Source organism: Chelonoidis abingdonii, chromosome 23 (genome assembly GCF_003597395.2).
Source record: "Chelonoidis abingdonii isolate Lonesome George chromosome 23, CheloAbing_2.0, whole genome shotgun sequence".
Lineage (NCBI taxonomy): Eukaryota > Metazoa > Chordata > Testudines > Testudinidae > Chelonoidis > Chelonoidis abingdonii.
This window is the reverse complement of record NC_133791.1, coordinates 7,850,883-7,868,331: the sequence shown is the minus strand read 5'-3', so window position 1 is coordinate 7,868,331 and position 17,449 is coordinate 7,850,883. Positions and strand designations below refer to the sequence as shown.

The 17,449-nt window shown below is 48.5% G+C and overlaps 1 protein-coding gene across 1 annotated transcript in view; it reads right to left on the bottom strand.

Moving 5' to 3' along the window:
• Nucleotides 1-17,449, bottom strand: part of ACAP3 (ArfGAP with coiled-coil, ankyrin repeat and PH domains 3) — a 167,773-nt gene that overhangs the window by 77,499 nt on the left and 72,825 nt on the right. Inside the window, exons 3-4 of the mRNA XM_075060413.1 lie at nucleotides 15,080-15,199; nucleotides 13,689-13,742 (exon numbers count right to left, since the gene is read on the bottom strand). Coding sequence (XP_074916514.1) covers nucleotides 13,689-13,742; nucleotides 15,080-15,199 — 174 coding nt within the window. The remainder of the gene's footprint in view (nucleotides 1-13,688; nucleotides 13,743-15,079; nucleotides 15,200-17,449) is intronic.

Below are 17,449 nucleotides of genomic sequence, written 5' to 3'. Positions count from 1 at the left end.
TCAAAAGGGATTTTATGAGCTTGATTTTTTTAAATATGGAATTGTTCCCTGCCTCATTCTGGCTGCCCCCGGCATGCTCGGACCACATAATTTGGGCTAAGATTTTCCAGATTCTGTGTTATCCACCCTTTCTCCTAGCCACTGGGATTTCACAAGCTCTAGTGCTGCATGATGAGCGTCAGCAAGAGAAGGGGAAGGGGAGCAAATATGTTTCTTACCCTTCGGGGGTAGATCCTAAATATCACAAAATGGACTAACATAGGCACTGTTCTTTGTATGCTACATAAATGCAAATTGTATTGAAACAAACAAGCCCCATGAACCTGGGGTGAAATCCTGCATTGGCGTCAATGGCAATTTTGTCACTGACTTCAGGTCAACCAGAATTTCACCCTGGAAGCAGCAAGAATGGATCAGCAAATTGTGGTAATCTAGCCTCCCAGTCCCAGACCTGAACTTTAGCGTCTACAGCCTGGTCCTGTCCCAAACCTGGACTTTTGCGTCCAAAAGTCTGGGGGCTTACCTGAAACTCCCCCAAGCTCACTACCAGCTCGGATATTCTCGCTGCCACCATGTGGTAATCTAGCCGTCCAGTCCCAGACCTGGACTTTAGTGTCCACCAGTCTGGTCCTGTCCCAAACCTGGACTTTTGCGTCCAAAGTTTGGGGGCTTACCTGAAACTCCCCCAAGCTCACTACCAGCTTGGATATTCTCGCTGCCACCAGATCAGGAATTAATCTATGGGGCCTGATCCCCCCTTTCCTCCCTCTGGTGTCCCCAACCCTCCCTTGGTGGGACACCCAGATTCCCAATCCCTTGGATGCTAAAAGCAGGGAAAATAACCCCTTCCCCCTCCTTATCAGGCTTGCCTCGCGGCTAACCTGTGTGACCCAAGAAACCAGCTTTTCTGCTTCCCTCAGGACAATGGAGATGCAAAATACCCACAGCTGGGCTCTGCCACCCCCCTTGCTCCAGGAACGAGGGAAAAACTGTAACCACCAGAGAACAGAGAGAATTCTTCGTCTCTTTCCCCGTAGTCTGCTCTTTCCCTGGACCCAAATAGGAAAATAGCTCACAGCCTGGCTTTTCCCTTTGCCTCCCTAGGAAAAGAACTTTCACAAGGTTTAACAAGAAAACTTTATAGAAAAAAAGAAAGAAAATATAAAACAATCATCTTGCATTAAGAAACTTAATACAGGCTCTTGCTTATAAGAAAATATAAAGAAACAGTCTGATTTAAAAGATAGCCCAATTAAACCAGCACAACAAATTAACATACAGGTAAATACACCCCAAAGACCATCATAGCTGAATTACTTTGCGGTTCCTGGGTACTTACAGATGTTTAGAAGAAGTATTAGGAGAGAATTAGAAGAAGACTTGTTTCCTCATAGCTAAGAAAACAACAAAGACACCGGGTATACAAATTCCCGCCCCTGACTTTAAACAATCCAGTTCTCTGATTGGTCCTCTGGTCAGGTGTTCGGTTACCCTTTTCAGGTAAAAGAAACTTAACCCTTACCTTACCTATCTATTTATGACACAAATACAGAATGCATAGTTACAGGCCTCCATGGAAAGGATCCCTGTTGCTAAGTATTGCCCCGCCAGTACACTAGCTGGAAGGACTGTTCTGTATTGAGAAAGGGAAACTAACACTGATTTTTAGGCAAAGCAGAAGTCAAGCAGAAGTAAGTGTCTGCCAATCACTCAAAAGAATCACTCTGCTCATCTCTAAAATGCAGTCACTTCTGGGGTGGAACATTATAGCTGTTTAAGAGCACATAGTAATGCTGCACTAACTACATGACAGGAACTGAAAAGTAATGCATCTAAATAGAAGAGACTGGGGTATTTAGGGAGGCACAATGGAATATCTGAGTAGGAATTTGAGCAGTGCATTGGGTTGACCATCCCTGCTCAAAGTGTCCTGTGATCTTTAGCATCTAAAAGCGATCCGAAGTTTAGTTTTATGTTCTATCTAAAAGACGGCACCTCCTGCAGTGCAGCACTTCCTGAGTCTCAGCCAGCTGCCAGTGGGGTCAATAGAAAGATTCCCACCGACTTCAGTGAGAATTGGAATAGATGCCCTACTAACCTGGAGATTAATCCATGCGACTCTGCCAAGGTAACTGCCACATTTCCCAAAAAAATGGCTTACTAATTATTCCACAGGCCAGAGCCAGGACTGTACTTAGCTCAGCAGAGGTTGTTCCTGGCATCCAAACGTCATCCCTGCTCACATGCACTACGCGACTGCTGGCTTAGTGGTATCTGATCTCTCCACGCTGAGCAAGGGTGTGGCCGCCGGGGCCATGGACAGAACATGCAAATACTACTGAGGCTGTTCCAACAAAGCAACAAGGTTAGACAATTACAACATATGGGGCATTTTTCCCTGGTGTCTTACTCTTCCTGCAGTTTACTTCCTGGCTATTCAAGTTTCTGGCAACAGAACCTAACAAGCCAGCTGACAGGAGGAGTCTCTCATCTGACCCAGATGGAGTCTCTAGGCTACAGTGATTCCAGCCTGGTGTTTAAAGAATATTGTTCGTAGGTGTGACAGGATGTACCAAGCATTCACTGCCCGCTATCAGAGGCCCCACCACCTTGGCACAGCTCGCCCTAAGAAGTTAGATAGGAAGAGCAGCGAGTTCAGACATCCAGAGGTTGCCTAGAGAGAGACCTCCCATGATCAGCTGCAGGCAGAACCAGCAAGAGTTGGTCTTCTGGCACCTAGAAGGGCCTGGAGCAGGCAGAGGCCAACGAGAGCCCAGCAGGCCAGATAAAAAGGGCTGGCTGTTTTCAGTAGGGCCCAGTTGTGGCAGAAGCCAGAACAGGGCTCTGTCTGCCTTAACCCAAGTAATGTGGCCCAGTCAGGGGCCTACCCTTGACAACACCAGCCTTGGATCTCTGTGAAGGGCAATGTTTATATCATGGAGTATTCTGAGTTCAAATTTAATTTGTGTTCTGTTAACCCCGAAAGGGGACCAGACTGAGACCTACCTAGTCGGAAGGCTAGCCCATGGAAGGGGAGACCATTGCTGAATCAGGACACAAGGGGACACTAGAGAAGAACCCCAGCAGTGCCATGTCCTGAGAGACGGAGGCACGCTAGTAGTGAGTGCATGCTACAACCCGTGGTGGGAGAAGTGGGGTGACCGAGCCTGTCTTCCTAGCAAAGAGGTGAAGGGAATATTTGTTAAGACATCTTACACAACAACAGCAGGCTCAGGCTGAGGCCCAGTAGCTGTTCCTGAAGGGGAAATAAGAGGTCGAGCAAGCCACCTAGTGAGCTGCTTCATCTACAGTGAGTGACTGGTGGTACGCCCCATCACAATGGGAAACTCTCTACAGCTGCTTTTCAGCAAGGTCCTTCTCATTCAAGCTGTGTTAACTGAGTCACAAGGAGGGGAAGAGACTTATTCCAGGCCAGTGAGTTAGCAGGGATTACACGGAGCATTTGGCTGAAAGAAGAACCAAGCAGATCATACAGCTAAAACATGAAGGGCACCTAAAACTTGAAAAAGTCCAGATCAGATGCTCCCGCCCCTCACATATTATTACCGCTGCTTCTACATTTCTGGCTTCCAGATGGCATTAGAAAGAGAAGTTCCTGTAATACTGTAAAAGCCTCTCAGGTTATTCACCCAGAAGTAGGAAGTACCCAAACATGACCAGGAAACTTGTTCTCAGCTCCAAGTGATTCAAGTAATTCACAGAAAAACCCAGTTCTTTGGGGATTTCTCTGAACCCAGCCGTCAAACTTTTGGTGGTTCACTATACTAATGAGAACCTGGAATTTCCCTGGGTTCTGAGCATTTGCTCTAGCTGGTAGATCTAGGTCCCGATTTTGGTGGTGCTGTATCATAGCCCACAGGACATTAAATTATCCCAAAGTATTTGGGGGAGGGGAGGCTGGTAAAATGTCATTGCAAGGTGACATGATGACACCAATGTCACAATACGGTGACACTAATCCTACTGGACTCACGTTGTCAGCTGACAATTCTGCACCCATTTAAATGCTTCCCACTAGAGCAGCCTGATGCATCTGGCACATCACCATGTGCTGTAGGAAACTACTCAGAGCCCCACCAGCTCTGTGGGGAGCAAGCAGCTTGGAGAAATTCTCCTTTTCCATCCTTTAGATATTTCTCTCTCTTCGCCTAAAACACAACACAATCAGCCCCAAGACATCTGGCAACTGCCTCACTGACTCCTCTCACTTGGGTGGCTTTTTCCTTGACAGCAGGAAATGCTTCTCAGCCCATTCAGTGAAGCTACATCTCCTCTGCAGGCTGCTGCTGCTAGATACTGTGACGTAGCCACAGCAGCTAGGAATGGACCGTGTGGTTTAAGGCCAGATGGAGATGAGGCACAGAGTAGAACTGACTGGGCTGGTTGGAACTGTGCTGGAGAGCAACTATAATGTCACAACTTTGAATTCTGAAAACAGCCTGGTGCTGCCAAAGGGCCATACATGGGCTTTATGGGCTCCACCTGAATAATTTTATTGCCCCTGCATTTTCACTTGCATGCTTTTTCCTTCTTATCTCAGTGATTCCTGATAGACGAGGTAGCTAGAGGGGAACATTCAGGGGACGGATAGATGGGTACATAGAGAGACATGGAGATGGATGGATACAAAGACAGAAAACGGGGGGAGGGGAAATAAACCTCATTGGAAATTTTCTGCATTTTGATTTTGTCAATGAAATTTCTCAAAAAAAAAAACCAAAAAAACCAGGATGAACTTTCCATAAAAAAATCCTTGAAACATACATCCTGTTTTTTACCAGTTCTGATACACAGATAAATCAGATTGAGAGAGAGAGATGGATTATTTATTATTTCATATGTATAACAGAAGGATTTTTGGAGCTCAACAGACCACATTCAGCTCAGTCAGCCCTACTGTGGCACCCCCTTGATGCCAGTACTGTTGGTGAGCGGAATATAAACATAAAATGCTTTAAAACACTATTGCAATGGACAGAAATTCCCCTGGCTGGTTCTATGACTCAGCCTGCTCTTGTGGATTATAATGTCACCAGAAACGCCCCTTTCATGGGTTTTTTGCCCTGTGTCTCTCTGCCATTTATTTCCTCTGAGGGGTCCAAATGACACGAGTTTTGCTCTTGGGCTTTGAGTCCTGGCTGGAAATTCCCTGTGTGGATGGATAGCTACATATTGCTAAGTCGTGTCTCTGTTACCCTTTGCGTGCCCAACAAATCTTGCAGTAAGTATCTACCCCAGGGACAGGCTGAAACTGGTTGCTAGCAAGACTGACCTGTAGCTTCAAGCCTGAACAAAATTTCACCAGAGACCACATGAGAGACATAGCTAGGGTTAGGGAATAGTCACTTTAAGCTACAGATGCCTGAGTGTGGGAATGCTCCTTAGTCTTTCCACCAGAGGCATTGGAGGGGGGGTCCCATCACACTCTCCTTTTCCCTACCTAGTTAAAGTGGGATGCTGACAGCTTTGAGCTCTCAGCGTGTCGAACACACTTTACTCTGGGCAGCCAGTCTGCATTAAGGGGTTCCCATAAAGGACAGCCTCTGCTCTAGACGTCTATGGGGAGGATTACGCTACTTCTGCAGTAGCTCTGTATTCTGATTAGACAAGTGACTCCACTGGGCAAAGCAATGGCCCTTAGCAGCCGTGCAGGGAGCTGGGATTCCCAATCAGCAGCTGCTGGGGACCAGTCTCCTGTTCAAGAGTGTGGTTTAATAGCCACAGGAAACATACGTGAGCTACTGCACTGCCATCATTCCACACGCCATCGTATTGCCTCATTACTCTCAGTCCAGCTGTCCATCAAGCTGAGAACTATTGATCCAGGACTGGCAAAGGCCTTTCTCGCCATTAGCTATGGGCAGATCTTGTTACTCTCAGATTTAATTACATTAACCAGATTCTATAAAAAGAGGAAAAAGTTGTTTTCTCATATTTAAGGGCCCAGCAGATTGTTAATGGTTCTAAGCTTGTGTGTATTTTAGGGCAGGTGCTGGCAACAGAGAAAAGAAGGGGTGCTCAGTGCCTCAGCTTTAGTGAAAGCAGCCACTGATCAATTACCTTGACTCAAAAACAACAAGGAGTCCGGTGGCACCTTAAAGACTAACAGATTTATTTGGGCATAAGCTTTCGTGGGTAAAAACCCCACTTCTTCAGATGCATGGACTCTTCGTTGTTTTTGTGGATATAGCCTAACATGGCTAACCCTCTGATACTTGGTACCTTGGCTCAGCGAGCAGACTAAGCTGAGACGCATTTGGGATGAAGGAAGAGGTTGTAATGCAGGGGTTCTCAAACTGGTGGGGTCACAAGGTTATTACATGGGGTGTCACGAGCTGCCAGCCACCACTCCAAACCCCGCTTTGCCTCCAGCATTTATAATGATGTTTAAATATATCAAAATGTGGTTTTAATTTATAAGGAGGGTTGCACTCAGAGACCTGCTGTGTGAAAGGGGTCACCAGTACAAAAGTTTGAGAACCACTGTAATGTAAGAGGCACTGATCCAGCACCCCCTCCTGGGCAGTTCATGGAGCAGCACTGGTGGGACAAATAGAGAAGGATCCATGATATTCTTACTCCCTATTATGAGTAATAATAAAGACATGTTTGATGGGGTTGGTTTTTCTCAGTTCCCCCTCCATATCATTACTCCAAAAATATTTTTTCAGTTTCTCTGTTCTGAAGCTTAATTCAGTTGCACAAGCCAGGTTCAGGCACTGGAGCAGGAGAGACTAGTTGAGAGCTGGTCCAGAAAAACTCCACCCAAAGGCCCCCAGCATGACGTTGAGGACCGGTGTACATGGCAATCAGAGGTGTGACTGCAACACGTGCAGACGTACCCAAGCTGGCTTTGACCTAGCTAGCTGCAGTAACAATAGCAGTGAACAAAACAGTGGGCAGCCTGGGTTGCATAAACCCGCGTGGGACCCTGGATCTGTATTTAGGGGCTAGCTTATCCTGTGATGGCTTCACAGACTCTTAGTGAGAACACACTCGACCTTTGCAAAAGATGGCAGAGGCAACAATGGACCAGCACAACAACTCTAACTGGCTCGGGATTAGTGCTACTCCACTCCGAATGGATTAGCCCTGTCAGAGAGAGCCATGGACCGTGCCTGGGTTGTTTCTGGAGTGTGTTTGCAGAGGGGAGGCACAGTGAAGAAGGAGATCAGTGCTCAGACAGCTCCCCACAGGCCATGTACAATGGGAAGCCTGGCCTAATTCCAGGCTTCCAGGTCACATTGACAATACCAATGCCAACTGCCTTAAGAGGTCAGCATTGCCATACTGGTGGGATCGGTGGTATGGTCTACAATGCAATCCAGCTCCGTGTTTCAAGCCTTTAAGTGTACACTACTAACAGGAATGTCCTGGAAAGCCTATTGTTTAAGATTCGAGGGGACTATTTTTTCCAGAGCAGTCGGTGAAATTAGTCTCCCTGCCATATAACTGGCATGTGACAGAAACACTTCCCCTGGGCTTCCAAGAGTAACCACTGTTCCCCATAACATTAACCAAAACAAACAAGCCCCACTGAAGAGTGAGAAGTTCAAGGTATCTTGGACTTTGACCTTCTGCTTCATCATCATCATCATCACAATGTCTCCTTGTCTCTCCTTCTTTTCTTTCATGGTATAAAAATATATATTTCAATAAACTAACCACACCCAGGAGCCATGCTATGTTGTCAGGGCATCCGACCGCCAGTGTGCGGGACCCACCAGACTGCACAGCATTACTGATCACAACATACTCGCTGCAGAAGCAGATTTGGACTCAAGCAGAGCAAATGCACAATAGCATTTGCCTCTTGCTGCCTCCACTTGCAAATCAAATCACAGACTCGCAAAAAATTAGAAATGGAAACCACTACCAACACCCAGCACCTGCATGCCACAGCTAACAACCACAATCAGACCAAAGCAGTACAGCCCTTCGGAGACAAAACTATTACGTGTCATTGTCATAGAACAGGTGCATCAGTGCCTGAGGCTCCATGCAATGGCAAGGAAATGAGTGAGTGAGATAAACCCAGAAGATCCTGGCGGGGCTGCCCGGGGGGGGGGGGGGAAGCAAGTGGGGCAATTTGCCCTGGGCCCCACAGGGCCCCCACGAGCCCTGGCCCAGAGGCGGTCCGGGTCTTCGGCGGCATTTCAGCAGTGGGGGGCCCTTCAGTTGCGCCGGTTCTTTGGCGACATTTCAGCGGCTGCTGAAGACGCAGCGTGATCGAAGGGCCCCCCGCCGCTGAAATGCTGCCAAAGACCCGGATTGCTGCTGGGTGAATACAAGCACTGCAGCTCCCCCACTTTGCCCCAGGCCCCCCTGAATCCTTTCAGCAGCCCTGGATCCTGGCAAGTGACCTCCAATCTGACCTGGGAGAAAATTCCTTCCCGACCCCTACCACGGGGATCTGTTCCACCCTGAGCATGTCATGTCCCATCTAACGAGCTCCTTTAGCCAATACAAGATTGCTCTCTGCACTGTATTTTCTAGTGCTCTGCTAAGCAGTCTGTTGACTGTGGTAGAGTATTTGGAATTGCTCCAGAGTGGGATTTTTCCATGGAACAATCTTGTTTTCTCACACTGTCTCTTTTGAATTTCCACTAGTAGCCCAGGGGGGCATTTCTGTTTTCAAATGCACTAGTGCAATCCCACTGAAGTTAGCATGCGTGCACTGACATAACTGATTTTTAGCTCCTAAACCTATTGTCCTTGCCCTCACCCCTCTACTTCCCCCCTTCTCCACCTTTCACCCTTACTAGGGCAAAAGGTACCTAATTAAAATGTTGCTGTGGCCTTTATCTGAGTTCCTTACAGTCACTAATGTAATTATCTGCACAACACTCACTCTGAGGTAGGAAAGTATTATTAATCCCATTTTATGGATATGGAAACTGAGGCACAAAAAGATTAGGTGACCTGCTTAAAATCCAAAAGGAAGGTGGTCGTGGATGGGGGTACTACCAGGGCTGCCAAGTCCTTGCTTACTGCATTGACCACAAGATCATCCTTTCTTTGCAGTGGATTTTGCTTCAAATAAACTATTCTCTTTTCCTGCCTGTGTCTCGTGTAAAAGTTGGGGTTGCTTTAGCATATTAGTTTTCTCCATTCAACAATGCATGTCATATATGGATTTTGCAGGGAATGGTCCAAGCAGGACTAGAAGCAGGGATATTTCCCAGGCCAATGCTCCAGCAACAAAGTTAAAGAACAAGTGACTTTAATTTCCTCCAACTGAATTTTAGGGCATTCTTCCCTCTTTCTAATTTGTTCCAGTTGTACATACTGTACTGGACACATGCCTGGACTAAGCACTGGTCACTGCTTTGTAGCTGACATCTTTGTGCCTGGATGAGCCAAGATGTTCACACATACACACACAAGAGAGGAGACAGCAGAAGAACCACTAAAAATAACTTGGCTAATGGCACAGGCATCATAGCTGGCTCAAGGATGTTACAGTCACTCCAAAGACATTTCCTGGGGATGAGCGATTGCACCCAAAAACACTCAGGAGTGAGTCTTCCAGCATTTGTCTTGTTTTGGGCATGCAGCTAGCAAAAAATGAGATGCCATCTCTTTAAAATAGGGTACTTGTGAACAGTGGGGAACTCCCCCAACAGGACAGGACGGAACGGGATGAGGGGAAGAGGGATTATACCATTGGCAGCACCACTATGGTTTTGGGTCTGGGAACGTTGTCACTGCTTATTGGTGTTCTCAGAAGAGTGAATTTTGGAAAAGATAGGGTGTGATGGGACATACCCCCATCCCACCCAGGAAAAGGCTAGCAAGCTTTTCTGGGCTCAGCTGGTACTAAATAAGTACAGCTGCAGAACCCAGTCTGCTTGGGAGAAGTAAATTTAAAAGGAAGAGTTTGCCACAGGACAGGGCGGCAACCAGGAGGAGGGCTGCTGTGTCCCAGTTTGCTGACTCTTGCAACACAGCCACTGGGTGGAAGACAGCTTGCAAAGCTCTGCTGGCCACAAGGATCCACCAGGCCAGGTATGAGCCCATTACAGCAGAGAGGGGCTGGAGATAAGTCATCAGCCAGGGTCTAGCCATACTCCACATTCATAAACAAACCAGATCGCTGCAGACTCTTTTGAAACACTCAGAGACCAAGTGCCCCCATCACCAGAAGGACTTTAGAGGGGGAATAGTCTCTGAAAATGCCCAGACACAGCCTGAAAAGAGCCCAGCCTAACCCCCAAGGGACAAATGAAAGCTGCAAATCGAGTTTGGTAATTTTCATACTGAGTGGCCTGCTTGATGTAGTTTTCTTTTTGGATAGTCACCCCATGCCTCTCCCATCCCTGCACTCCAACCCTGCCCTCATCCATGTGGATGAGGTTGACCAACATGGCTCCCAGAGTTAAACTGCAGTTCTAATAAAGCCCTGAAGTCTCACCTACCCGTGAATAAAGTGCCCCATCTAAGGAGAGCTCTCCTTGAGTAACAACTGAATCAGAGCCTTCAGGCTCCCTGACGTCATTGTCCTGAAATAAGTTCATGGGAATTACATGTGGCATCGGGGAAGAAGGGAATTCTGCTCTTCTCTTGTGCTTTGGGGCCACCATTAGCTGTAACGTGAGTGAGTAAATTCCGGCTTCACAGTGTTGCCAAAATAGCTAATCTACTGCTAAAGGCAAGAAAGTGACTGGGCTTATTGACCCTCCACTCGCCCTGGCTCAAGTCTAAATCATAGCCTAGACCGAGGCCTCAGCCTTTGGTTGCCCAACCTGGGACACCTTCAAGAGGCCTGAATTTTCAGAGGGGAGCACCACAGAAGTGTAGGAGAATCAGCCTCTTGGCTGTGCCTCATGTTGGAAAGCCAGGACCTCACCAGCACTGTTGGAGAATCCCGGCCATCACTTCTTGCTGCTGTTGCTTTTGCTCAGGTTGGGGCTCCAGGGACCCCCCACCACAAGGATTCTACCATCAGTGTGGGGGGGGGGGTAACACTCAGTGAAATCAGTGGGGACCCGAGGGAAAAACTAGGCCCAAGGGTTGATGTGAGGGGCAAAAGGAGAGTGAGAGACCCAAGGCCCAGCCCATGCTTACCAAATAGGAGCTTAGCCCATTTCGTCAGTCTGCTGGGATAAATACTGCACTTGAAGCCAGCTCTGGACTTCCCCTCTCTCGCCACATCCTCCACGGTAGCAAGGGTGGTTTAATTGGCACATTCGGGACTTCTAGTTCAGCAAACTGCATGTCGTTAAACATTAACAGCATGTTGCAACCTCTGGCAGACAGAACCAATGCTGGGGGTTCTCCTGTGGGCCTTCAACCAGAATATAGGGCTCTGTCTTCTCTTCTCATGCCTTCATTCTTTCTCTCCCTCACCCCGTATATCTCTCTGCCCTGGTCTGCGCGTCAGAGTTTTGCAGGCATATCTACATGGATCAGGGCCGTGAAGAGCTGTGTTTCCCAACTAACAGAGCTGTACCACCAGAAGCCCCTAGCGTGGACACAGTTCTACCAGCAACGCTTTGCTTTTACCAGAATTGCTTCTTTCACACAGGGGTGGGGATTGATTGAACTGTACCAGCAAAAGCTTTGCAGGTATAGCTTTGTCTGTGCTAGGAGCGCTTTGCCGGTACAGTGTACTGGTCTAGCTATACCAGCAATGCACTCCTAGTGTAGACTGGGCTTACATCCCTACCTCTCTCACACACACACCCTTTGACACACACTCAGGTTTGGTACAGTCCTCCTGCTGTTGGGTTTCTATATCACTGGTCGACCTTGCCCTCAGATAGTAACTCACCCAGAAAGCCTGGGTGTATTTTTAGCTCTTCCCTTGTGTCATTTCCCATTAGGAAACACAGTGTCCCTACCTGCTTCCCAGATAATGAAATGGACTCATTGCGGCTTTGCCTCCAATCGCATACAGTCAGCTTGTGTCCCAAAAGCACATGTCATCCCTCATGCACAATGACAGGGACACTGGGGGATAAAACTGGGTCACTCCAGCGCCGACACCCTGAAGCGTCCTCGTCTCCTACTGAGTCACATACTGTACGGCTGGTCCAGGGTCACAGAGTGAGAACCACCTTTCTCCTGGGCAAGGCTCATAAATATTGTGTTCAGAGGACAGGTTCTCCCACCCCAGGTGCTCTGGTTTCAAGACGCACTGAAGTCCAGAATCAGCCTTTATCTGGCCACTTTCTTCCTTTAATCTTATTGTGGCATTAATATACTTCAGTTTGTCCTTAATCCCGACGCTGCACACAACCCAGCAGACAGTGTTCACAGCGGATTGCTCACTCCAACGGGTCCTTTGGTTCCAATCCACCTGCGGCTCATGCCCCCTGGAATATTGCTTTGGGTTCTGGCTTCACATGGACGTATCAAGCCAATGCAAAACTCCAAAGCAGGAGCAGCAAGGTGACCTGCAAGCCGCTCTTACTGGCAGGGCAGAGATCAATGCTGAGGGGCTTCCAAGAGGACCCTGACCTCCCTCTGCCTCCCAGTCTGGAATGCATGCAGGCTTTGCAAGTGAGGCATTCACGGGGAACATGCTGATTATTGGAGTTCATCAGGACCCCATCTAGTCCTGCCCTGGCCTCACATACAGCTCCCACCATAATCACCAGAGAAGAATGAATCATCCACAGTGTGGGTTTGCTTTTTCCATTTGGGGGATGAGCATTCTAACTCCTCTCCCTCTGACACTGGTTGCACGTTCTTGACACTTTGGCTGCCATGAGTCCACAGTATAAGTAAAGATGAGAGATGCCCTGTCCTCTCCTCTCCCTTCCCCAACCTGTGGCTGACTGCAAAGTCTATGGCTTTCTTTCCAATTGGCCCAGACACCAGAAGGTTGCAGCTGCCTTGAACTGTCCTTTGATTGTGTATCTCTCTCTGCCTAACTTTTAGATGCAGAGAAGATTCCTTTGGTGCCTGGGATGAGCAACACACAGCATCTTCTTCAGAGAGTGCATCCTCCTTTGGGGCCTTACCCTTCCAACAGAAGAGAGTGGGGATAGCAACCCTGCACATGTGGTACACATAAGGGTGCTGAAAGTCTCATCTTCACCTCGCTGGGCACAGCATTACCCCACATTCCCATCCAGTGTCCTGTATGTTTGGCTAAAGACAGCGGGGCAAATCCCACCTTCAGCTACACTCATGCAGCCCCATTAACCAATGCCACTCATGCACCCTATGGATCAATATATCCACTGCACCACTATGGATCTATGCACTCATGCGACTGCACTGACCATGCATCCAGTGCACTACCACAGACCAATGGATGTGTGTAACCTGGTGCAACCTCTCTGATCAATGCACACGTGCAAACTGATGCGATGCAACCATGCAGACCAGTACAAACCCATTGATTAATGCACCCATGCAACCCCACTGATCACTGCACAAAGTTCGCAACTACTAGACGTTGCACCAGAGCAACTGAGGCAGAACTTGACTCATTAAAGAGAGAAGAACCTTGTACAACATCCCCCCAATCCCACACCCCTTCACTTTGGTAATTGCTGCTGAGTGTTCAGGGAAAGGATTCTTAAGAGGATTCCTTCATAGACCCAGCCTTTGGCCAGTGCCACATGACTGCTGCCTGATCCAAAACCAACAGGTCACTAAGGAGCATCTAGAGAGGGAGGCGAGACTATTAAGGGCTGGCCGCCGTGGCACCTTACCATGTGATAGTTAATCATTTCCTGTAGGCTGTCTCCAAATTTGTCGAGGCACTCCTGTGAAAGGAGAAGAGGACAGGCAGTGAATGGGGGCAGCTGCCCTTCCTCCGGCACTGGCAGGCAGAGGAAGGACACTCTTTAAACCACTGAGGAGCTCACTTTGTCGTTGGCAACTGTACATTGAAATAAGTGGCTGGCACTGAAGCCAGAGGCTGCCCGTCCTTTCCGCTTCAGTACTGAAACCAGCACTGCCAGGCTGTTTCTCTTGCACGATGATTATCCACTTTTCCCAAATAACCCATGCTCACTGACCTAGATTCCAAGGATCCTGTTTGCATTCTGGCTTCTTAAAACCATAGTGCCTCTTGCAAACAAGGATCCTATTCTTCAACCTTTTCAACATTGCGTTGTCTGGGGATTCTTTCAGACACCGAGGTGAAATCTGCCTCTAAGTGAGACTTCAGTGATGAATAGGCCTTGGGCTGGTCCTCTCTATGGGGACAAATTTCACCCAAAAGGATCAATATTCTGCATATCTATAGCACAGCTTTCATGTAGAAATTCACTGATGAGCTGGACAGATTCTCAGGGATCCCTGGGAGATTCCTGTTAAAATTCTGACCCCAGCTGGAATGACAGTTGGCATGATTTCCTTGCCTTTGATGGAGTTCACTGGATATCACTGACTCTCCCTGCCACAGCTGATAATAGCAGCACGTGGCTGCCAAGATCTCAGTGTGCTTTGCAGACATTATGCCTCACAACCATCTGCTCTCCACCCTTCCTTTAGTGAGACAGGTAAACTGAACCCACGTCACAGGAGGGTAAACTGAGTCACGCAGAGACCATGTGTCTTTCTTGTCTGCTGAGGCAGTGGCAAAACTGGGCAGGGAACCCAAAGTCCTGATTCATGGTCCCCTCACTTGCCTCTCTATAGAGATGTACATATACACCTCTACCTCGATATAACGCTGTCCTCGGGAGCCAAAAAATCTTACCGTGTTACAGGTGAAACCGTGTTATATCGAACTTGCTTGATCCACCGGAGCGCTCAGCCCCGCCCCCCGGAGCGCTCCTTTACTACGTTATATCCGAATTCGTGTTATATCGGGTGGCATTATAACGGGGTAGAGGTGCATGAGTAAAAGATACTAGCATAAAGGACCTCTGATAGAAAGTCAAAAGAAGCACCATGTAGAAACCCAATGCAACATTGCATATTGCAAAGCACATGCCTAGCATCACGGGCGTCTGCCTACTCCTGGGAAACATTTTTATTTGCTTGGTTTAGAGCAAATCCCCAGCAGTCCTCCTCCCAGATATAACGCCCCAGTCTCCTGTGGGAACGTTTAACCCTTCTGATGTTCGCTCCCCCTCCCCTCATGGCAACTCACCGAAATCATTTCATCCTTCTTGCATTGCTGCGACAGGTCTCGGATCCCACTGACGAAGTGCTTGTTGGTGGTGATGTAGGCTTTCCCAGCCTCAATCATCCCACTGCATAGCTTCACCAGCTGCAGAGAGAGGAAGAGACATGAATGGGGAATGTCCTATAGGGCTGGCCAAAGAGTTTTGAAAAGAAACCTGACTTGCAAATAAAATTCATTGAGTTAGGTTCAGTCTGATCCCCGGGGCCAATGCCATGGTTTGAACTCATAACCTTCAGAGTTAAAACCCTGCATTGCTACTTGTTGGCCTAGCTCGGTAACTTCATTACTGCATTACTCTGGTTTACTGATCGGCCACTAGTGGGCGACAGACACTCTCTCCCAGCCTGGGTTGCAGACAGACAGCCACCAGTTGTGAAATGCCCATGATCTCAGAGGATTATTAGTCTGAACATGGGAATCCAAACAGAAAGAATCAACACAGGACAGAATCAGGAAGTGAGGTCAACCCTCACCCTGCTGTCATTTAAGAAAACAGTTAGAGGCTAAAGCCTGAGCTGGGGTAATCGGTGTCGCTCCATTGTCTTCAGTGGATGTGCACCAGCTGAGGATCTGGCGCTTACATTTCTAGCTCTCATGATGGCAAAGAAAAGCTTGGGAACGTGGCATGGGTGTAAAGCAATGATGTTTGCTGACAGCCGAGGCAGGAGCAGCAGCAAATGGAGTCACTAGGCCTCACAATCATACAAGACTCTGGGAGGGGCACTGGGGACGGGGGGCGGGATCAAGGCATCATGTTGGGGCCACACTGCTGCTGCCCAGCAAGGGGAAGGAGAATCCTGTTGCTGCTAACACCCCTGTCAGGAAGGGAGGGAGCATACACGTCCAGTCTCCTCTCTGCTCAGGTGGAGGCCATGGGGCAGCCCCCAGGTGAGGGCATGGCCAAATCGATGGATGGCCCTATGCCAGCTGTCACAGAGGCTCAGGCCACAGCTCTCACCTATGCCTGGTTTGCCTCCCAGATTGCAAGCTACAGCAAGACCTGCCGGGAAGCAGGGAGCCAGAGAGAAAAGCTTGCTGCCAGTTAGAGTCCTGGGGGAGGATGGTGATGTGCTGGGGCCTGAACTAAGGTGGGGAGCATTCCCTGCAGACAGATGCTTGGCTCAAGAGGTCAGAGGAAGGCCTTGTGGGAAGCAGGCTTTGGAGAACGTGGCCCTGGGCAGCAGGAAAGCTGCTCCATGTATTAGCGTGCGAAGGCTGGAGCTTACGTAACGGAAGGCCCCAGTATGATGCTACCTAGAGAGGTGATATGGGAACCCTGCAGGTGAGGGGAAGGATTGAATGGGAAGTTGTAGCACAGTGAGGTCTTGACTCCTGGTTGAAGTGGGGAGGAAGCCTTCTGCAACCAAGAGGGGTGGATTTAATGACTGCACAGACCCTAGCCGAGGGCTGTGCCCAAGGAGGATGAAAGGAGTTTGCACTTTCATTGATCTGGAAGGAGAGGATTTTTGGTCTGGACAGAACAAACTGTCAGCCTGGGGAAGACTGTCCTTGGTAGGGAAACTGAGGCACAACTGCATGCCTAATGGTAGAGTGGTGAAATGCACCTTCACACTGGCCTGAGCGGGGGTGGCGGCAGGGGGAAGGAGGGGATGAGTAGCTGAAGTGAATGGTTTGCAGTCCATTTGTATGCTCAAAATGATTTGTTAAAACTATTCAGTTGAGATTTCTGAACTCAACTGCAGGTTTGAGAGTTGTCTTGTGGGTGATTTGCTTCATACGTTCTCTCTGGATTTTACTGGCCAGGAGGTGGGTTGGGTGTGGGAGAAAGGAAAGCAAGGGCAGAGGCTGTGACATTTAGCAGCCTGACGAACATTTATCTGATATAATGGATCCGAGGGCTTTGTATTTTTTTAAGCTGTGTAATACGCATTGGGCCAACGACCAGATCCCTGTAAAATCAGAGGACTCTAGCTAACTGTTAAACACTGTCTCAGTCAGTCCTGCAGCCCAGGGAAATAGCACCTCTGACGACTAAAGAGCTGAAGGGAATGATGGTATTTCTAACTGAGCGGCTAGTGGTGCTAGACAGCACAGTTGTTTTCACTCAGTGCACGTGGAAGGTCCTAGCTCTAGTGAGGGACGTGTCTACACACAGGGCGTCTCATTCTCCTCTTACTGACATTACAGACTGTTACCACACCACTGAAGTTAGTCCAAACTGCCACCAGTCTGACAGCGGAGTAAGACCCACTCCTTTGTTTTAAATATAGGTGCACACAGGGATGGCTCTAGACATTTTGCCGTCCCAAGCATGAAGGGTCCGCTGGTCCTGCAGCTTCTTCAGCCAAAGTCATGGGACTAGCGGACCCTCCG